Source organism: Nuphar pumila, chromosome 1 (assembly GCF_984573655.1).
Source record: "Nuphar pumila chromosome 1, dmNupPumi1.hap1.1, whole genome shotgun sequence".
In the NCBI taxonomy this organism is placed as follows: domain Eukaryota; kingdom Viridiplantae; phylum Streptophyta; class Magnoliopsida; order Nymphaeales; family Nymphaeaceae; genus Nuphar; species Nuphar pumila.
In genome coordinates this window covers 167,466,372-167,490,458 of record NC_143249.1, presented here as the reverse complement: position 1 = coordinate 167,490,458, position 24,087 = coordinate 167,466,372, and the positions used below count along the sequence as shown (strand labels likewise).

Sequence of the window (24,087 nt, the reverse complement as noted above, 5' to 3'; positions counted from 1 at the left end):
AAGCGAACAAAGCATATAGAGATGGACTACCATTATGTCAGAGAAGAATATTTGAAGAAGGTCATTGATCTCCCATACGTCACGTCTGGATATCAATTGGCGGGCTTCTTCACTAAGGCTCTTTGTTTGCCCCAATTTCTCTTCCTTCTTGGCAAACTTGCGGTCATCACACCGTAAGTTTGAGGGGGGGGGGGTGTTAAAATGTAAACCCAAAAATCCCATTGTACGAATATATATATATATATATATATATATATATATATAGAGAGAGAGAGAGAGAGAGAGAGAGAGAGAGAGAGAGAGAGAGAGAGAGAGAGAGAGAGAGAGAGAGAGAGACATATACATTATATATGTATATATATATTGCTCATAATACCCGAAAAGGGTATTTCTGTAATTTTCAGTTTTATGCATATTCCTTTTGGAATATGCTTGTACTTTTTTATTTATTATTTTTCCTTTTTTTTAATTTCTTTTTTAATTTTATTGATTATTCACCACATTGGGGGCCTCCCAATAGAGTCATTGGGGCCCTCCAACAACTCCTTTGGGAGCCCCAAGGTGGCCCTATTATCATTTGTATAAATAGGGGTGTTTTCCACTTGTAATCTTAAGCTTGAGAGTCTCAAGCATTATTCTCTTTCAATAGATACATGCCCTTGTGCATGTTTGCTTATTTTTACACATTTGTGCATGTTTGTTCAAGTGTTGTGTGAGAGACTTTGTGCACATCTTTTGTAAAGTATTTGTGCTTGTATGCGTATTGTCTCTTTGTAGACATTTTCACATGCTCTAATACCATATATTGAAAATACAAAACTAGTACAAGTGGGTGCCTCTTATGGGCATACATGAACACAAGAACATACAAAATCAAGACCACCACACAAGTCACTTAGGGGCTAAAACACAAGTAAAAAATATAGGAATATTATTAAGAGAATGCTTGTGAACAAGCTTAACATTATACAAAAAGATGCAAAGAAGGGCCATTGAGAAGTGCTCCCAACAACTAGAAATATAGTTGTTGGGATCACTCTCAACGTCTCCATTACCAGGGCATTATAAGGAGCATAATGTCCTTGAGGAAAAGAATAAAATACATTTAAAAGAAAAACCCTAAAGTGCCTTCTAGGAACACTACTAATTACATAATATGTAATGACCAAAATACCCCTAATGGGTTTCACTTATTAGATAAAGATATATATATATATATATATATATATTAATATATATATCATAGTCACAAATATCGGTGATATTTTAAAAAATATCGCGATATGATGGAAAAACAATATTAAAGGTAAAATATCACAATATTTTCAAAATATCAGAAATTTATATATATCATGATATTGTCACATATTATCAATTAGTTTTACTCTATATTTAGTTTTTGCATTTTAAATATGTTTTTCTTCTTTCTTTTACATATTTTACTTATTTCTTTTATTATTTATGTACTTTTTTGTCTAAACATGAATTTTTCTTTCTTATTTTTGTTATTTTTTAAGTCTCGAGATTTTTTCGATATTTTTTTGAGATTTATCGCCAAACCAATAATATCGTGAGAAATAACTGATACCGATATTTGTGACTATGATATATATGATAGCATATATATATATATGTATACTTTAACAAGGGGGAAGAGATAAAAAACCAGTGTCAACAATAACCATACCAGTGACTATGCATTAGCAATACCGGCTATCTAAACTGACAATATTCACCAACTACAATCACAAGAGGTACACACATCTCACCTCGTAAATAGTTGTAAAACTGTAAATTACACAATCAGCTGCAACAGCTGCACATGACTCACCGCACATGGTTGTAAAACTGACAAATAAGATCCCTTGTCCAAAGAAAATTCACTCAAATAAGAGGGAGGGGTGTAAAAACAAAAGGTAAAAATACTGTAACGAAAACAAATTATGTCAACAGAAATAGGCAAGAAAATTTGAAAACAATATTCAAATCATGGCAAGAGAAATAACTTTTGCAATATTATGTTATTCAATCCATAGGGACCAACATGGTCACAAACAAATAATAGCTTAGCCATTACAGTCAATACAAACATCCAACATAATAAGACAAGATATAAGCATATCACTTAAATACTCGTGAGGGTTCACATATAAGACATGCATAATTTTCATAAATATGTAACAAAATTTCTAAAGGCATAAAACCTTGTAAGGAAGGTAATAAAAGACAATTAAAAGAGGAAAAAATCACAAGGCCACTGAGGCAAAAGCCAACAAGCCACTAGGAGCAAGAGAGCACATACTTAAAATATTAAATTTATTAATTCTCACAAATACACAAACTATGTATGAAAAAAGATATAATATCCGAAGAACACATGCATCACAATACGATCATATAGATCTAATTCGTGTGAAGATACAAGCAAATGTGCCTAATACTCAATACAAAAACATGCCTTACAATCTATGAAAAGAGTGGTTGTTTACAAGAAAACATGTCATGCTTGAAGAAAGCATATCAAAATATCATGATATCACTAAGTATTATAAAGTGCCCACACATGAAAATATCTTCATGCATATACAAAAATCTCATAACATCATACATTATCAAATAAGGCTATTAAAGACCTCACACAAAAGATAATTTAAGAGTATTCATACATACAAATTCCACAAGTTTCTAACTCATGCTCACAAAGAACTAGCCTCAAGCTCCTCAACAAAAGATCACAACCCTCAAAACAAAAAAAATGCATGAATTTGAAGTCATACACAAAGAAGACATGCTTTGGCACATATAACTACAAGGTACTCGAATAAAGTATCTCAATGCCACAAAAGTAATAAGAAACATATGCTTAAGATAGCTCAAAACATAAGAACCAGACTACATCTCATGGAAGCACATGCATGTATAAATATCATTTCACAAAATCAAATAAATATTATAAATCATATCAAAATATTTAATAAAATTTTAAATCAGCACAAATATGAATGCATTTAAACTCAAGAAAAGGACAATACTTAAATAAGTTAAAAAAACATTAAATTTTTTTTTTAAATAACGCCAAAGAAGACATATACCAAAAAGATTTCAAAGAGCTCAATCATTTGCTAATTAACAATCATAAAATGAGGAAGTTCCAAAAAAGAGTCTTAAAATAACAAATAATTTTTAATAATGTTTCAAAGATAGTATAAGTAAGCAATTTCTCATGCATAATGCATGGGATAAACAACTTAAGCAGAATAACCATATATAAAAATTTAAGATATATACCGGATCAAGATCTCCCTTGAATCCAAGCCATACATTAATCACGACTCCTTCACAAAGCACGAAATTGAACCAAAGAATCTCAATATCCAAAGAAACAAAAAACCAAGAAAATTTTCTTGGCTCTGATACCATGTCACAAAATAGCATGGAATCCGAGACACAAGAAATACAAAAGAATATCAATAATTTTATCAAACATAAATGAAATTCTATGTCACATAGGTGCGGATGCGGCACTTTAAAAAAACTTGGGTGCAAGGGTGCGGGGTGGGTATATATATAAAACTGGACTTGGTTAGGGTTAACTGAATCTACTTTTGGACAAATGAACCTCAATGTGGTTGACTTCACCTGACACAAAGGAAGCTGTGTTAAAGTATGTGCGACGCGAGTGTGGTGCCCTGTTAGAAGAGTCCATGTCACATAGATGAAATTCAAATGCACTCTCACAATACATTTGGCTAGATACAATAAACCATACATAGCAATGAAGAAAAACATGACATAAAAATTAAATATTTTATTAATAAAAAATATTCACACAAATATACAAGCCAACCTCACTACAACACTCATGCACACAAACTATATACCAGAGTTACCAGTCGAGGAAGCGGGAGCGGGAAGCGATACGGGAAGCGGGAGCGGGAAGCGAGGCACTTTCAAAAATTTAGGAAGCGGGGAAGCGTGGGACCACTTAGAAGAAAATTCCGAACCGTCTCGGAAGCGACCTAGGAAGCGAACCGGAAGCGACCTAGGAAGCGAACCGGAAGCGAGGGGGAAGCGAAAAAAATGAAAAAAATGGGGGAAGCGTGGGGGAAGCGTGGGGAAGCGAGGGGGAAGCGTGAGGGAAGCGTGGGGGAAGCGCGTTTCCCATAATCCCATAAAAGGGGGACGCTTCCCCTCACGCTTCGGAAGCGCGACGTTTCGCGCTTCCGAAGCGCGCTTCCCCTTTTGCCTAGGCGCTTCCGGTAACTCTGCTATATACATCCATCCTCTCTCAAAAGGATGAGGTATATATAGAGGAAGACATAACGGCTAGTTTCAAACTAGCTAGTTTGACTAGTCAAACTAGCCGTTACAAACCCCAATGACTAGTTGGTCATTAAAAAAACCAAAAAAAAAGAAAAACAAAAACAAAATAAAATATTGTCATTTTAATAATGACCAAAAACCATAATCTAACCTAAAGTATACCATAACTATACTTACTAATCTAATTGTATACCCATTCTAAATACATAAAAAACATACCTAAAGTATACCATGAATACAACTCAAATTGAATGTGCAAGAATACACATCAAAAGAAAGAAAGAAAATGCCTAAAGTAGACAAGTATACTTTTGGTATATACAAGACAAATACAACAACATAAGGAAATGCTACATATATCTTAACAGTTCTCTCAAATTATCTACTTATAGTTTTTCTTTGTTATTTAGGCATGCTACAGCCATTTCATTAAATGCCTATGTTGTGCTTATTCTACACGTCATTTGCTAACATCACCATAAGACATTAGTTTGCTTTTAATTAGACTCACCCCTTTGATCATGGGTGTAGGCCTCTGTTTTGTTGGAGCAGATATAATAAGTTTCAATTATTTAAATTAATATGGTTACTCATGAGGATTACTTTTTATCTTCAGCTGTTAGTGATTACAAACAGTCTCTCCAGTTCCAAAATTTAAATGAGGAGAAGAGAAACATAAAGCTCGAGGTCCTTACTACATTTCTCTGCTTCCATTTGTGATCTTGTGTAATGATAACACTTGTTAAAACATGGTCTATTATCTAGGTTGTTAGGAGTGGTCGAAGGCTTGAAGTCTCAATATTTCATATTGTGGTTGGCGATGTTGTGCCCTTGAAAATTGGTGATCAGGTGAGTAGAAGTTTTATATTGCAAGGTTATATTAGTCTACTATTGAACATACCTTTTTTAATGGAAGCTTCCTGTATCAATTGAATTTAAAATACATTTTATATTTGAAAAAAACTTAAAGGTTGATTTTTTCGGCTGTTACCCCTTAATGGCTGGAGCTTTTGGTTTTCTTGTTGACATATATATTTTAATAATTGTTGTTCACAACTTTCCTTTGATTAGGTTCCAGCTGATGGTGTGCTTATTGTTGGGCATTCTCTTGCAATTGATGAGTCCAGTATGACAGGAGAAAGCAAAATTGTAAGGATGCCTCTTTACATAATTCTGTTCTGCTGGTGCATCGCCGATAACATAAGGGTCGTGCCACTGTCTGCAGGTTCACAAGGATCAGAAGGATCCATTTTTGATGTCTGGCTGCAAGGTTGCTGATGGGTATGGTAACTTGCTGGTAAGCATTCTTTTTTAATTGATACACTCTTAGTTCATGTCAGCAAATTAGCGTATGTAATTGAATCTTGCTTAATGATGTTCTTTTGCATAAAGTTGTGTGCAAAATACTTCCTTTAGGGACATTTTTATGTCATCATTGTTATTACGATGTTGTTATTGCTTATATTAATGTTTTCATATTGTATTTTGAATGAGACATGTACAATAGGGATTGCTTTGTTATTTTTCCCTTTCTTCACACTCACTGAGGGTAATATTGTAAATGTTAGTATGTTTTATATATAAAAATGAAGACGCATGGTGGATGCCCATCATTGGTGATCAGTCCACCTCTTAGCCCCTAAAGAAAGCTCTTTTCTCATGTATCGGATGTGCATTGGGTTAATTCAGAAGATACAAAAAGTTAAAATTTCTTTTGTTGTTTTATTCATATTTGGCATGAAGCATCATTATCTGCTTGCACAAGGCAAGCCCATAACTGTTGATTTTTATCTTTTTAGTACAATTGTTGTAACGCCCCAAAATCGTGGACTTGAAACCTTTTATGAGAAAGGTTGAAAGCTTTGAAATCAATCATTTATCAGAGTTTGAAACAAAAGTTCAGCGGAAGATCATGTTCAAAACATTAAGTCCCTAGACCTTGGGCGCATTACAACACAAATGCAGACTTCTCCTTGCAAACCGATTTGCAGTTCAAATATATATATTTTATTGAAATGAAATGAAAAACCATGTTTTGGTAATACAGTTTTAGAAATCCAGAGTTCTAATCAGAAGAGATGCTTTCAAGAAACTTCATACCACATCTATCAAAAGTATCCTCCGGAGCGCAACGTCAGGAAAGGGCCTTGCCTTGAACGCATTGTGTCATCACAAGCTGTAAAACCTGTTCACCACCTGCCCATGAAATGTGTCAGTCCCACAATAGACTAGTAGGGGTGCAAAAGACAAGAAAGAACAAATGCTACTATAAGCAAAATAATCGCTAGATCAAGCAACAAAATAAACGCTAGACTTAGCAGATCTAACAAAGAGAGTTGTGGAGTAAGCAAGGCTCTAGTAAAGCGAACAACTACATACAAGAGCGATAAGAATCATAGTTCTAAACAAGCAACTATAGCAATCCCACAAATACTATAGGTGAAGAGTAACTAACTTTATCCAACAGTCAAGCAAAGCAATTGCATAAGACAAGCATTCAGGACGTTGCTCGAATACATACCATTACCATTATATGGTTCAGTCTATCGGCAAGTAGCTACATTAATCGTAAAGCACAAGCTATGGCATCACAAGCAATTCATAAGCTACACATGATAAGCAATCATACGGTAGCCGTTATACCACAAAAGGTAATAACTAGCATAATGTTAATAGTATAAGTAATTGACTAGTATGAGAAGCTAGTTATTATCTAACAGAGAACTGCGCAAGCAGTTTAACCAACTAGAATAACGCCTCGACAGGCGTACATAGCTCAACAAGTAGCGTGCCAAACTACCGAGCTAACAAGCAAGCAATCGATTCACGTCACAACACGCATATCTCATGATCATGTGTGTAAGTTATATCTTGTCTCATTATGAGCAGACCGTTGTGGGTACGCACAAGGCAAAGTGTAGAAACAACCGAGATCGATTCGGGGTCCATTATGCTATGTATTTTATTATACCACGAATGACTGACTGAGTCCGCTTCCTAAGGGGACCGCCAGTGACCAAGAGAGTAAATGCCCAAAGGCAAACAAAGGCCCAAATGGATGCACATTCGAACTTCTGCAGAAGTGGCCTAAAAGATTTTCCCTAACCTCTGATGACTGGGGAAGGTCGGATCTTTGCCCGAGATTGTCATTAATGACTGTCCATCGGAGTTTTGTACCATCCATCCTCTCTCTTGATGAACCGTCCCGAATGAGCACGATGGAGGGTTTCTTAACCGCCGTCCTTTTCTACATGCTCTGGTCTTTCAACCCAATCGAGCATCTTGCCTGTGAAGGCACATGATTATTATTTAGGTGAATTATACGCGCCATTGCGCGTTCAAGGCAACCACACACTTCTCATTCTACTCACCACAGTACGCATCGTACTTATTCAAATGTACAACCACGATGAAAAGGGTCAATCCGTAGTGATGGTAGAAACATCACTCTTGTGATCTCAAGCGCATGCCATTGCATGTTCGAGGCAGACATAGACCTCTCATCCTATTCATCGTAGTAAGCAACGTACCTGTTCAAAAGTACAACCACGATGAGAGGGGAAAGAATATCTCGCAGGAAATCCCTCAACGCATCTGCTTTACAGAAGCCCACAGTGAACTCATTCAAGTTCCAACTTATCGTGCTCGGGTCCTTTAGACAATCGCAAGCATTCTGCCTATAAGGCGAATATCAACGTAACATGATTTAACTTAATGTGTCAATACACGCTTAGAGGTTACTATAGACCTTTCGTCCTGCTCTTCGTAGTCCAAACATATCATACGTGACTAAGGGTACAACTACAAGAGGCAGAACATGGATCCCTCATAAGAGGCCCAACAATACCTTCAAGAAGGAAGGAAGGCGCTACAATCTTGGTTGAACCAGAAAATCTAGAAACTAGGTCTCGCATCAGAGGCGAGGTAACGCCGATCTAGCGATGACGCAAGTACCTCACTAGGATCCCCGTCCTACTCGTGCATAGGCTCCTAAACAAGGTTATCTGAGTCGTATCAGATAGGCGAACTGAGATTGTAACACACCTTTCCTAAATACATTGGTTTGAAAGATTCAACTGCTATCTCTGCTTTACATAGCTATACATCCTTGAAAGTAGGTTCGCACCTAAGACCATCACCTTTGGAGAATCGAAGTGCATAAGTGTGTGTCGTGACCTTTAAGACAAGTGAAACGATATACACTATACTCTCGAAGCTGCACTCAGGGAGTGCAAGCTGACAAGGGACAAACCCGTGCATATACTAATACAATATTAAATCGAGGGGCAAGACTCGATGGGAGAAGCTACGCCGCAAGGGTAGAATGCTAGAGCTACACATGAGGTATGAGATCATACCTCGATCATCGAAACACACAAGTAGGCAACTACGTAAGCAACTCGTGAGGTATGAGATCCTATACTGACTAAGCACGTGCAGAGGACGACTCACAAGCCATGGGGTTGCACCTCGATTAAACAATAAGCGTAAGCGAGTAAAGAAGCATACAACAGAGATAAGAAATACATGCACGAAGGGCAACAACAAGGTAAGGATGAACACATGCAAAAGGTAAGTGCAAGAGCAAGCACGACAACACAGGAAAATAAAGTACGAAGAGTAAAGCAAGAAGCAAGGCCATGACGCATAAAGCGCGGGGCAACAAGTAAATGCAAGAAAGTAAAGTGCATGAACGTAAAGGAGGACCAGGATTGCATCCTGGAGAACAAGGCAAACATAAACAGTAAATGCCAGGGCGCAAAGCGCGGGGCAGGAAGAAAGTAAAGTGCGAGAAAGTAGAGAGGACAAGGATCGCGAAACCGCGTCCTTGAGTTTAAAGACATGAAAGGTAAAGATAGGAATGAAAAGCCTAGGCACATATAGCGCGATGACGACATAAAGGAAAGTGCGAGAAAGTAAAGAGGACAAAGATCGTGAAACCGCGTCCTTGAAGGTAAAGACATATATATATATATATATATATATATTATACGTATATATATATATATCATCCTCTTTTAGTTATCTTTTCTTATTTTAGCATTTATCCGTTCATTGTCCTTTCACGTAAGAATCTCCTACCTTAAGGGGTTGCGGGTCCTCGTACGCCAGCGACGTAGGCAAGCAAGAGCTCGAGCCACAAAGGCGAGCTAGATCCACCGTTCAACCTGGAGAGCTTAGAACGTTAGTATATGTCGTAAGATAAACAAGAAGCAACAGACGCAGCAAGGTCTCCTGCCTGCAGGAGGCAGATGCAGAAACTCTGCATCCTGCAGACAAGGGTTCCAAAGGCAGGGGCCTCAGCCCTGCCTGGCAACAGCAGCAGATGCAGGGAGCAGGAGCTCCCTGTCTGCCGGCACAAAGAAAGGCAGGGGAGGGAGCAGAGGCTCCCCGCCACACCTGCCGCAACAAGGCAGGGGGCAACACCCCCTGTCAGAACACGAGACAGGGGCGCAGCCCCCCTGCGGGGAACGAAACAGGCAGGTGCTCTGCCCCCCTTCCGGCAGCAAGAACAAGGCAAGGGTGCAAAGCCCCTTGTCGGAGAAAGATGGAACGCAGGGGCAAGCCCCTGCTCGAAAACAGGAAAGTAGGGGGGCTTCGCCCCCTGCCGGCAAAATGCAGGAGGCAGGGGGACAGAACCCTCTGCCGAGAAGGAACAAGAGCGCAGGGGGGGTTCCGCCCCCTCCTGGGACAACAAGAGCAGGGGGAACCTCGCCCCCTGCCCAAAAGCACAAAAAGGGACAGGGGGGAGGAGCCCCCTGTCGACAAGGCAAATGGCAGGGGGACAGAGCCCCCTACCGACAAAAGGAATGGCAAGGGGACAGAGCCTCCTGCCGGCAAAGCGCAAGAGGCAGGGGGCCGAACCCCCTGCCGAGAAGCAATAGGATACCCCACCGCTGCAGAACAAAAAAGAGGGCAGAGGGAGCCTCTCCCCCTACCGAGAAACAACAAAAGCAAGGGGGCTCGCCCCCTACTGGGACACAAATGCAGGGGGAGCTTCGCCCCCTGCAGGCAGGCACAAGGACAGGGGGGGGGGGGGGGACAGGGGCCCCCGCCGAGACAGAAAGAGGCAGGGGGTGGAGCCCCCTGCCGACTGAACCCCAAAAGGAAGGCAGGGGGGTAAATTCTCTGCCGACAAGAGGTGACGACAGGGGGCTCAGCCCCCTTGTCGATCAACCCTTACACAGAAGAGAAGGAGAGGGGAGAAGAGGTTTATACCTCGAAAGACCGCAACGGGGGAGTCGCCGGGGAACGAGGTCGTCAGCACGATGGAGGCCGCCGGGAAGAGCTCTCGGGTTCACCGACGTCAGGAGGCTTGTGAAGAGAGGAGACACCGGGAACAGGGGAGCTGCCGTCGATGCTGCCACTGACAGCAACAAGGGTGGAGGGTCACCGGCAGCTCCATCGTCGGGGTTCAGGCTCAGCCGACAGCCAGACAGGAGGCAGAGAAGTGGTGGCGACGCTCGCTGGCGGCTGCAGCACCCAGGACGAAGGCAGTGGTCGGCGGTGAGTCGTCGGCGTCGGTTCGAAGAGGGGAAAGGCCGATGGTGACGAACCCTCGCTCGAAGGGTGAGAGGCGAAGAGTGGCGACGATGGCCGGCGGCTGAAGGGGAGACAGTGCCTCACGGTGGCGGTTGTAGGGAGATACAACAGAGAGGTGGGGGATCGCTGGTCGTCGGGAGGTCCGCCGGACTGAGCTGCTCACCGGCGTCTCCAATCGCCGGTGGCAGCCTGAGGGAGACAGATTAGATGAGAACAGACGAGGAGAGAGAAGGGGCGAGTGGTTCTGCCCCTCGCTCGAGATGCCTGTGACTTTTTAAAAGTCACAGGCTTCTCGAACGATCGAGAAGCCGGGTCCGAGTTCGGGCTCGGGTCCGGGTCCAGCTCGGATCCGGGTTCGACACGACGGGCCGACCGTGACACGTGTCTGACGCGTGTCCGACACGGATTTTTTTTTCACGGGCGTTACAATTGTTGTGGTCTAAAACTAAATTGTATCCAATATCAGTTGGTACTAAAGGATTATAAGTGACCTCACCATAAAATGATGACACACCAACTTATGTATGTGCAAATCAAAGATTTGATAAAATTGGATGAACTATGATAGGCACAAACTGGAAAGATAATTAGACTAATAGGGCCTTTGGGAGGAAAAAGGTGTGGGATCTAAGGTCCAAAAAGCATATTTAATTTAGGAGTATTCATTTTGTGCATATTTGTGTACGCCATTTGAAATATGTGTTTGAATTATTTAATTACGTTTATCCATTTCATATGGATATGTTGAAAATCATTGCATGTCGTGCTTGAATTAGTAAGTGGTAAAATTTGAACCCACTGCATGTCATTACCCCTCCTTGCTTTGGGCCTGGGTTTACCAGAAACTATTCTTATATGTGGGAAACTGTGGAACCATTTTCAAAGCCTGAAACTTAACGTTTGCAAAGCTTGGGGGAAATTTGTAACGGATGCATGGGAAACCCATTTCACATCACATGGGAAACCTACTTCATTTGAGAAAACTCATTTCCCTTATTTGGGAAACCTGTTTCTTATATGTTCCTACATGTTTCCCTTAGATAAGAAATCTTTCTTTTCTTTGTAAAAGAATGGGGTCACATTTGTTGTTTAAAATGTTAATTACTTTTTTTTGAAAAATATATGTATTTTTTTTTACATATTTTTTATGTTACAGATTGTATTGGATGAAATGGAGAAATCTCATAAGAATTTAATGTAACCATGCTATTTCTTCCTTATTTCTTGAATCCATTCTAACTCGAAAACTCTGTTGAATTTGGACACTTTTTAAATGATTAAAAATAGCCAATTTAAATTATTAAAAATAACCAACTCTACACTCATTCACTTGGAAGTATAAAGAACTTGTGTAATTGTTTTATAGTTGTAACAGATTTATTCACATATTCTATGAAAGAAATTAGTTTGTTAAATCTTACTAATCATGATGCTAGTAAAATGGTGAAGCTTGTGTAAACATATAATACCTTTTATGCATATGACCATATTTGCTCTTTTGCTCTCTCTCTCTCTCTCTCTCCCTCTCATGTTTCCCATTTTACATGAGCCTAAAAGGGTATCCTTTCTTTCTGTTTCTCAATACATTTCCGTTATCAGTGTCCCTTCCTGGCAACCTTGCTCCATGCAAATATACAATAAGAAACAGAATTTTTGATGGCATAAAAATAATGTACTATTTTGCTGGAATTTTCCATAATGACAAAATCCTGAGAATATAGAAATCTTATATTGGCATCATCTTAGAACTTTGGAAAAAGTCACACTTTTTTATAACCATGTTCTTCTTTGTTCTTCAAATGTGTTATGTGCTATTGGGAAAATGGTCTAGCAATCTCGGTGTTATGGGGTGATTGCTTGGTAGAATCCAAGAATTATCTCTGGGATTTTCTCAGGAAAGATCTAATAAGATTTTCTATAAAAGAAAATTGTGATATATTTTACATAAACCTTGTGTTTATGATTTGGTCAGAAATTTATTTGTATATTTATTTATTTATTTCCATTGTCATGGTCTTTTTTGTGATATATCTATAAGCAGTTAAATTGCCAATGAGTTGAGGCTTTTGAGTTTTTTACTGGAAAACAGCTTTATCAATGAGCGTTTGTGATCATGAATGAGATGCTAAAAGAAATGCACACACTTGTGTTTATATCTGCCTCCTGATCATCGTCATTGTTGTTATGTGCTTTGTCAGATCTACACTAGACCAGTCTTTTGAGACATAAGAAAACTGACTATATTAAAAAACACACAGACACACATATTGGGATCTGACTGAGTTTTATCCAATAGGCATTGATGCATTAAAAACTTTCTCTTGCCACTAGCTGGATTTGAACCAGTGCTTTCTGCTGTTTTGACCCCACACAAAGGCTTCGAGAATAAAGAGCACACTTATGACCATTTGATCCCTCTCTTGGACGAAATTGTAAGGTGTGAGGAAATGTATTATAGAGGGATTTGTTTGTGAAGCTGTTGATCCTTTATAACTCATTACTTATATAGATCGTGCAAGGAGTCGAAGGGCCTGCTTTATTTACTTCAGAAAAAACAGGCATGCACTATCTTGAGTGAGTTTGGGCTGGTTCAAGCTTCGCTCAACCTTGTGGTAAGCCAAGCCCAAGGCCATGCAGGCATTGAGTCAAGACAAGTTGAGTCTGAACAAAGCTTGGCTAAATTCTCTATTTATCTCCCCCTCTTCAAATTTCTCGATTAGTATTTCACCACCCTTACTCTAGTGCTGCACATTGCTTAAATCCTATATGGACAAACACTCAGTGATGCACATCTATGTAGTAACAGTCACCTTAGGTTCCTAGGGGTAAGAATAGACTGGCCAAGTATAACAGAAATTGGTAATATCTCTTGCTCCCAGGCCACCTGAGGACAGTACCATTGCAATTAGGTTATATAACCTTCAAACAACGATTTATCATATTCTAACACCCCTAAATCAGGCTCCTAGAGGACAGAAGGAGGAATATATATATATATATATATATATATATATATATATATATATATATATATATATATATATATAGATAAAGTTAAATGAATTTCTTAAGTTTTATCTTTTGATGTTATAGAACAAGAGCGATGCGGAGATGATTCATAGACCTTAATCGGCTACTTTGCATGTTGAAGATTTACACACCCTAGTTACCTACTCTACACATTGATAAGTGATGTATGAACCACATGTTGTATCCTTTTATGAGCTTAGTTTAGCTAAACTGAGCTGAGTAGCCCTTGCTTGAACTCAGCTCATTAAACTTGAGGAGTTTGTAAAACAGGCCTTGTTTGACCTAGCAACCATATTTTATAAAACTGAACAAGTTGGTGCCAAAGCGAACCATCTCAAATTGCCAGCAATTTGTTTTTTTTGCAGTCCTATTGACAAATGAAGATTTGATGATGATTGGCCACATGTAGGGATACTGATTTGAGCTGATGTGACATGAAAGAATGTGGTGTCACTAGTTTCTTTTAAATGTGCCTGTTTACTTGCTGTTTCTGATTTGAACAACTTATATATATGAGTTTTGACTTTCCCAACTATGTTTTGCTATTTTATTTTAACCATTTTACAGGTAACTGGTGTTGGATTGAACACTGAATGGGGATTATTGATGGCCAGTATATCAGAGGATAATGGTGAAGAAACACCTTTGCAGGTTTTTGTAGTTACACATGTTCTCCTTTTGTGTGACTGCTGCGTGCTATGGTTTATTTTTATTAACTTTTTAATATTTATGTAAGGACTTAACAGGTACGTTTAAATGGTGTGGCCACCTTTATCGGCACTGTGGGGCTTGCTGTGGCTTTTATTGTTCTTGTGGTTCTTTTGGCCAGGTGTGATGAACTGTTCTTGTTTGTAAGAGGAGGAATTCTACTCTTTAACTCTTTTGTTAACTTTTATCTCATTGAATGTTACAGATACCTATCTGGTCACACGAGAAATCCAGATGGTTCAGTACAATTTAGATTTGGAAAGAACGATGTGGATAGTGCACTAAATGGGATTGTTAAGATCATAACGATGGCGGTTTGTGACAAATCTGGAGCACTATAGCTGTTATTTTCTCTGTTTTACACCGTATTGCTAAGGGCTAGTTGGAATTTCTTAGGTGACTATCGTGGTTGTTGCTGTTCCTGAGGGTCTTCCACTGGCTGTGACCTTAACGTAAGTTTTATTTTCATGTCGTCCATGTACTTTGGGACTATTGTGCTTTTAATACTCCTATATTGACCAACTGCATTTGGGTGTGCCCTTTCTTATATTACTTTATTTCAGCCTGGCATATTCAATGAGGAAAATGATGATGGATAAAGCCCTGGTATGTATATTTTATGTTAATGTTTAGTGACTGAATGTATGCTACCTGGACAGTGATACGAGTATTGATGTGGGACATGGGTACCAAGTGTCAAACACACTTTGAAAAAGAGAAGGAAAGCCATCAATTTTCAGCTAGAGGATTGGGCAGCTGTTTGTAAAATCCTTTAACGTTGGATGAAAAATGGTTAGGCTCTTTTAGAGAATGAAGCTCAAAAAGCTATTTGGTGCTAGAGGTATTCACTGTTCAGCATATAGTTAATACTTGAGAAAACAAAAGGTGGTTTATAAAATATCACACTTTATTTTTAAAATGTCTATACACTATTCTGGATGTGTCTGAACATTTGATACGCCATGTCCATTATGTCCAATAGTTTTGAACACTTTGAAATTAAGAAATAGACATGTTCAAGCTGTGTCGTGAAGTGCAGTGTCGGTGTCAGATACAGCTGGATGTGGACATTCTAGAACTCTAGGAATATCCTGATAACAGAGATTTGAATTAAGAGAGATGATCAGTTTCCCTTTTGACTTGTGGGAATACAGGTGCGCAGGCTTTCATCTTGCGAAACTATGGGATCTGCAACAACAATTTGCAGTGATAAGACTGGAACACTTACCTTGAATCAGGTCAGTTTTTCTCCTTTCAGCTATATTTAAGTTGGTGCTTGATTGGAGAAAAACTAAAATAACTATGGCATGAATGCAAATCATTCAGTTTTTTTCTGCTCTGACAATCATATACTGTCTATTGCTAGTTTATATTTATCTCCTTTATTTTAATGAGAAGGATCTATCTTTCAATTTTTTATTAAAATTTCAGATGACCATTGTTAAGGCTTTTGTTGGTGGGAAAACCTTAGAAGCACCTGACAGAATAAAATTGTTGTCAGCTAAAGCTTCCTCTCTCTTAACTGAAGGAATTTCACAGAATACTACCGGAAGTGTTTTCATTTCAGAGGTAATATTCATACATAATCAGTTAGTGTAATTAAGATGTGGAAGTAATTAGCATGATATTAGGTTTCCACGATAACATAAATTGTTTATCCTTTTTTATAATTATCTGCACTCCAAGCTTAACTTATCAAGCTGATGTACTTGGTTGGTATTTAGAGTGAGAAATGAAGCAATTTCTTTATATTGTGTTATTTTTTTGCATTTATATTTTTGGTAGCATAATGTTCCCTTTAGCTATTTTGATTGGACACTCCAACAGGCCACCTAAACATTTCATGTCAGTACATATGTTTCTGACCCTTATATGGGCACATGTGGACACATTTTTTTGTGATCTTAGTGTCAGGTTTTCGTTTATGGTTCTGAATTGAGGCATATATTTTATGATTATTGTTTCTTATCTTACATTAAAACTGCATGCTTATTGAAGTTCTAATATTTTTTTTTTTACGTCATTTATCAATCAAAGAATTGTAATGAAACAGGGGCCTTCAAACAACACAAAAGTTCACAAGTGTCCACTAACTCACTAAGGGCACATCAACAAAGCCCATAAAAGGGCATACACAAGAAGGCTCAATATATACAAATAAATATTTTATTCAAACCATAGATTGCAAGAAGCATTCATTGAGAGGGGAATCACCCCTTTTTATATACAATGAAGAGGTAAGGGCGAGGAGACTCAAAGAGTTGTTGGAGCTAGTCCAACAACTCTAAATAGAGCTGCTGGACTAGCTCCAACTACTCTTTTGACCAGTCAACAAAGTGTTGACTAGTCAAGAGCTATGTCACATAGGTGCGGGTGCGGCGATGCGACACTTTAAAAAAACTTGGGTGCGGGAAGGTATATATATAATTATATATATAATTTTTAATAGTTAACAGTAACACTAATGAAATAAAAAACAATTATCATAATATCATCAAATTAATTCATCATCATGCATCCACAAAAATCGCACGACAAAGATGAAGAAAGTTTACAAAATTTTCATCAATTAATGGGCTTCTGAATCACACATATATGGACCAAGTATTGGTCAAGAAAAGACCCAACACTAGGTGGTTGGGAGGCATAATACACACACACAAATTATATGGTTAAACATTATTTATAAATCATACAAAATGGATGAGTTCAACATAATCACCCCACGGAATAGAGGCATTTGTAGCTTTTTACACAATGAAAATTTTTATCATCCAAATTAGATCAGCATGCAGTGGCCAAATTTAGTAAAATGAGGGGGTGACTGCGGTATATAACATCGTAAATTAGTAATACTTGAGAAATAACCACATGATAAAAAAAAGTGTGCGAGGGGAGAGAGATTTAGAGAGAGAGGTACATAGACAGAGGGGGGTGGGGGTTTAGCCGAGAAGAGCGAGAGAGACGAGGGTACACAGAGAGGGGGGTAGGGGTTTAGCCGAGAAGAGCGAGCGAGAGAGAGAGAGAGAGAGAGAGAGAGAGAGAGAGAGAGAGAGAGAGAGAGAGAGAGAGAGAGAGGAAACATACCTCCTCGCCATGCAGGACCGGTCACCTTGCTGCTGCTGGGTTAGAGACGGAGCAGAGGAGGCGTCATGGTCGGGATTAGGGGGCAAACTGTTTTTGCCCTAATCCTCCTCCATGCCCATTTCATTGGGCAATATATATTTTTTTTAAGTCCAAAAATTGGACAATTAAGACCCTGGGTGTGTTGATCGCACCCAGGGGTTAACTCACCTAGGATCGGTTCGACTGCACCGAGTGCCGCACCTGCTGTAACGCCCCGAAATTTTAACCCCGTTTTTTTTTGAATAGCGGAACAAATAATGATGTCAAGGTTAAGCATTCCAGAACGATACATGAAAGTAAAAACAAACCACACCATTTATTTCCATTTCAAAATAATGAAATTAAACATCAGAGTTTCCACATTAAGAGCCTCAAGCAAAATCTAATCTGAAAGAAAAATAAAACAACCCGGGAACAAGTAGATCAAGTCTTGGTCAGCGCCTCCCCGCGGTCGCTCATTGGACTACTCTTTACCTGAAAATGTTAAAAAGATAGGAATTAGACTACCACGTCTAAGTAGGAAAACTGAAACTTTCAATGCAGGTATATCATGAATCTAGCATGTGATGTGGGTGTCAAATGTGATTCTCAACATGTGTCTAAACAAGTAAGCAGTTCATGCCATATAAACCAACATTCTTATACATGAGCATTTAAATAATTATCTAACAACCTTAACTGAGCCGATAAAACATCGTGTGCAACATTAATAAGCAAGTGAATGTGTATTGCAACAGTTATAACAATAACATGTACAATTCTTAGATAATTCTTCAACCATCTCATATCTACATGCTTCATAATTTTATATCATCACAAGCTCAAAATATAAAGCATGTTAAAGAACATAAACATATCTCTCCAGTATTTCCACTCACTGTGATACATAATTGTTCTAATTAGTGTTTATCTTTTCTTATCCCGTAGGTACACACGGGCCAAGACAACCATCTCAGAAGAGAACATTCGGGGGTATATTATTCAAGGGTATTTTATTAACCCGAACGTTCTAACTGAGACTGAAAATCCTAAGGGAGCGGCCAGTGATCGAGAGAACTTCCCAAAGGCCAAAACCAAAACAGGATGCATCCTAACTTCTGCAGAAGAATATGAAGCTACCACCTAGAACACATTCGGTAGTCTGGGTCCCCCAACTCTGAGGACTGGGACCAACAAGTCGCTTTACGCTCGAAACCAAAACACATGTCCCTAGAGTTTTGTACCACCTACCCTCTCTAAGGTAAGCTCAAGAACTGAGTGAGTTAATCTTTTCATTTAATTTATTTTCCGAAGTACAGGGCATTTCCCCCAACTTCCTTCCACTGCCATAGTAGTAGATTCCATCCTTAGTCATTTACAAACCCTAAACCTTTTTTCATATTGATTTTCATGAGCCCACACAGAGTGCTCCGGTGCCTTTAAACAAGTCAAGCACACAACCATTGAGTTAAGTTTTTCTTGTCATATCAAATTTCTATTTTAAACAATTTATCAGTCTCAAGTATCTGCATCGGGTACCGATTTGTTATGTTGAGCCAACTGATTCATTTTGGAATCATACTATGTAATCTCAATGGTGTTATAACCAATTTATACTCATATAAATTTGATGCACAACTAAATAGTAATTCAAATAACCACTTAATATGTTTCTAAACAGGCATACTTTATAGGGTTATCATGCAGCCTATCATGAATTTAAATGCCTACTAAAATGTCCAAATACTCTGGCATCAAATTTATATGCAGCTTCTTATGAAAACAGAATATTCTCCTAATGGACAGTAGCATCATATCCATGTGCAACTTTATATAAAATAGAATGCCCTCACTAACCGACGACTATCTTGTTATTGAGCAAGCTGAAATAAATAAAGTTCTAATGAACGAACTGCATATCACTATAAGAGTCAACCAACTATTCACTATAAAATCTGAAACACAAGCAATCATAAATGTTACAGCACGAAGACAGTAGCAGTATATGTTGCTGAGGCTGAGAAAAAGACTTGACATGGCAGCATAATCAACGAGTCACACACACTTAGGTCGTTAATTTCAACATAACCAGCATGCAAGCATATGCTGGGCATAATGTAACCCATAAGTAGAAACAATCACACACAGGTAGGCCGTTAATTACAACATAACCAACATGCAAGTATATGCTGGACATAATGTACAGGGTATTAACACATACACATGCTCCTACAATAACAAACCCATAGAGGCTACAGACCTGCAACCATGATATAGCCAACCTAGGGTACGTGTGTGTTACAACAAGCTGCGAGTTTACATTACTGGATGCAAATGATGGATTCAACAACTATTTAACAGATTAAGTATTGAAAATTCAAAACTACTTAGACATATAACTAAGTTTAACAAGTGAGTATTAACCGTATTATGGTAGCCTAAATTTTCAGAACCTGCGATTCTTTAACAGGCACACGATTTATCTCACCCCGTACCACTTTTTATCTTCAGCCGACACAAGGGGTAACTTTAAATAATTCGTACTACATACAGGAAAAACTAATTAGCTCGCAGTAGGTTGTGAAGTGGAAAGTTTTCAGTATGGACGCTTCATATTCAGTAACAAAAGATTTGCATATTAGTTACTATTTATATATGCAAGAACGTATCATGCAAAAACTCTATTTCAATAATATTACAACCCCATATATATATATATATATATCAGTTTTAAATGCAGCTAAATCGTAACTTGAATAATACTCAATATGCATCTAAAAAAAACCTTTTAATTATCCGCTTAATATGCAGTCTTGTATGAAGCTGGACCTCCGCTTTATGTGCAGTTACACAAGTACCAGATTAACAGGTAGAATATCATCCTAATAGGCAACTAACCATATGATGGGCAACAGACTAACAAGTAGTTTTGTAGGAACCGAACCATAGCAGAATCCGAAATCCCCCCCCCCTTCTTAACAGAGTCTGAAACCCCCAAATCGGGAGTTTGGGGATTTCGACTCCCACAAAAAAAAAGAAAAAAGAAAACTGTGGCCATTCTTGCTGTCGAAAATCCGAAGTTTGGGGATTTCCCGACATTTCAAACCCCCAAACTCCTAATCCACTATGGATTTACAACAACCCCCTGTCGATGCTTGACCCATAGAATACCCAAAAGAAGAGACAAAAATCCTACCTCGTCTGGCACTCTGTAGGTGGCGGTCGCGAGGCGATGGTCGCCGATTCCGGTGGCCCAACTGCTCCGACGATGGAAGGAAAGTGGTTGTCGTGGGTGGGGTCACGCGAGGAATCGGACCAGCCTTTTGAAGAGCGGCTGCTGCGGTTCCCCTATCTCCCTCACACTCAACGTGTTAGGGTTCAAAGGAACCCTAACATGCGATTTATCGGGGGAGGGGGGTTTCTCCTTTCTGTTTTATCGGGCAACCCATATCGGGTTGCCCTTTTTAACCCCTATTTATTTTCATTTTGCAGGGTGCGGGCCGGGTCCGATTGCAAGTCCGGGTGGGGGTCGGATTCAAATGGATCCAACAACGGATCCACATACTAGTTTTCATACTTATATATATATAAACATATATAACTATACTTGATATTCTATGTGGACTCCATTACGGATCCTGGGTCCAAAGCTGGAATTCTAGACCCAAATAAAAATATACCAAAAAAAAAATTTGCGGTTATTATACCTGCACCCGCATCGCGTTGCATCGACGCGGGTGCGGCCCCCGGCTGGTCGAATCCCTGTGACATAGGTCAAGAGCTAGTTTAAAAAGAACTAGATCTAGTTCTAAATGAACGAGATAAAGAAAAAGAAAATAAATAAAAAGAAAAAGTTTATACGTCAAATATAAATATAAATATATATACATATATAATATATATGTATACACACATATATATAGATGCATATATGTACAATTTAACACTCCCCCTCAAACTTACGATACAATAACCGAAAGTTTGTCTAAAAGAAAATGGAATCTGGGAGTAATCAGAGGTTTGGTGAAGAAATATGCTAACTAGTATTCTGATGTAATATAAGGCAGATCAATGGTCCTATATAGATACTCCTCTCAAATATAGTGACAATCAATTTCGATATGTTTAGTACATTCATGAAAAGTACGATTGCTGGCAATTTAAATCACACTCTTATTGTCACAATACATGTAGGAGGCTCCAGTCACTTGAACTGCTATATCAGCCAACAACCTCTTGAGCCAGACCACATCCATCGTTGTGGTTTCCATGGCCCGATATTCTGCCTTAGTTGACGAAAGTTAAACCTTCTGATGTTTCTTGCATCGCCACGAAATAAGAGATTTACCTAAAAAATCATAAAAACTCTTGGTTGAGTGCTTGTTATTGGGTTCACCTTTCCAGTCAACATCAGTGTAAGCAAATAAATCTAATGAAGATGAACCAGATGAAAAGAGGCCTCGAGAAAGAGAAGTCTTAATATTAACTAATAATACACAAAACTGCTCCCATGTGAACAAAAGTGGGATTGTGCTGAAATTGACTAACTGTGTGTACAATGTGTGCTATATTAGGTTTAGTAATTGAAAGATAAGAGAGTGCTCCAATAAGTTGTTTGTAACGAGTAGAATCTTCAAGTGGTTTTCCATCATCAATTTGCATCTTGGTGTTGATAATCTTAGGTTGATTAGAATATTTCTCGAGTGCACATGGGTGATTGGGATCACTGCGCCTAGAGTATTGCAAATAATTCCTGTCCGTATGGGATTGCTCTTCACTAATATCATCATGGTTTTGTTTTGTATCAATCATATCCTGACCGTTATCAAGATCACATTCATAACCACATCTATTATTATCATACTTTGAAGTCAAATGTAATAGAAAGGAATACTCAGTTACTTTAGTTTTTTCAAAATCAAAGAAACTTTCCTTTTCTAAGAATGGTACATTTCTGGAAGCACACAATTTTTTATTATCAAAATCAAAGCACTTGTAGTCTTTTTGGTTATCTGCATAACATAAAAAGGTATAAGGAATGGCACGAGGAGAACATTTATCATTCACTGTTAGTGAAAACAAAACATTTGCATCCAAAAACTCTTAATTTGGAGTAATTAGAAACTAATTTAACAAGTTTTTCAATTCTTGTCATATTTTTCAATGAAGAAAATGACTTTCTGTTAATGAGATAAGTAGCAGTTAAAGCTGCTTCAGCCCCAAAAAACTTTTGGTACTTGGTTTGCTATTAGTAAGGTTCTAGTAGTTTTCATAAAGTATCTATGTTTTCGTTCGGCCAAACCATTTCGTTGTGGTTGCAAGAGGACAAGATCTTTGATGTATGATGCCATGCAAATTGAGATAATCCTTAAAATTCTTTTGATAAAAATTTTCCTCCTTGAATCAATATGAAAAATAACAATATCATTTTGAAACTTATTTTTGACCAATTTATAAAATATTTGAAAATGTAAGAAAACCTCATATTTATGTTTAAGGTAATAAATCCAAGTATGCCTAAAAAAGTCATAAAAAAATTATATAATATACATATCCACCTTTTGATATTACTAGTGTCGGACCCGAAACATCCAAATGTACTAACTCAGGTGGTCTAGAAGAAACAAAAGTTAATGCTAATCTCTTCATTTTATGAAGAATAAAGTCTTTAAAAGTAAAATTTTCAGAACTACAATTTTTTTTCAAACTTGTGATTTTAGATGTATTTGGATGACCAAGTCTTTTGTGCCATAAACCCAAATCTAATTTCTGAACACTATAACAAAATGTATCCTTGGGTATCTAAAAAAAAGTCCATATAGTAGATACCTTCTTCTCTAAGGCTTTCCCCAATCAGCTTCCCTGACTGGCGATCCTGTACCCAACAATCATTAGAAGAGAGTGAGACATTGCATCCATGGTAAGATATTTGAGAGATGGATAAAAGATTTAAATTTAACTTGAGAATATATTTAACTTTTAGAATAGTAAACTTTTTGGAGTTTTAAAAAGAACTTTCGAAATTTCCTACCACTTTTATTTCAAGAGATGTACCGTCGGCTATAAAAATATGCACACTTGAGTTGTTAATGACATTTGGATAAAATATCTCTATTAGGGGTCATATGAAAAGAAGCACCCGAGTCAAGAAACCCAAGCGATTTACTGGGATCAAGGACGAAACTACGGCTTGAGTTGATGCTCCGGTTGAAAAAGATGCCCCTTCAAAAAGAGGTTGAAGTATTTTCATTAGTTAAGCCATGGACACGAGTGCGTCTTGATTACTTGTATCATTTGACAATTGTTGTAAGCCAGCCAAAGCCAACTTCTTTTCTTCTCTTCTTAGTTTTAGACATTGAGGTCTATAGTGTCACAGTT

At 38.3% G+C, this 24,087-nt stretch overlaps 1 protein-coding gene across 2 annotated transcripts in view; it reads left to right on the top strand.

The window, feature by feature from the left end:
* Positions 1-24,087, top strand: part of LOC149851219 (calcium-transporting ATPase 5, plasma membrane-type-like) — a 217,144-nt gene that overhangs the window by 127,481 nt on the left and 65,576 nt on the right. For both annotated transcript variants that reach the window (XR_016430781.1, XM_089999263.1), the window contains exons 8-18: positions 4,940-5,010; positions 5,089-5,172; positions 5,395-5,472; positions 5,549-5,620; positions 14,464-14,547; positions 14,643-14,725; positions 14,810-14,918; positions 15,001-15,056; positions 15,168-15,210; positions 15,759-15,842; positions 16,036-16,173. Coding sequence is in view for 1 of the 2 variants with exons in the window: in XM_089999263.1 (XP_089855389.1) it covers positions 4,940-5,010; positions 5,089-5,172; positions 5,395-5,472; positions 5,549-5,620; positions 14,464-14,547; positions 14,643-14,725; positions 14,810-14,918; positions 15,001-15,056; positions 15,168-15,210; positions 15,759-15,842; positions 16,036-16,173 (902 nt within the window). In the remaining variant the exon portion in view is untranslated. The remainder of the gene's footprint in view (positions 1-4,939; positions 5,011-5,088; positions 5,173-5,394; positions 5,473-5,548; positions 5,621-14,463; positions 14,548-14,642; positions 14,726-14,809; positions 14,919-15,000; positions 15,057-15,167; positions 15,211-15,758; positions 15,843-16,035; positions 16,174-24,087) is intronic.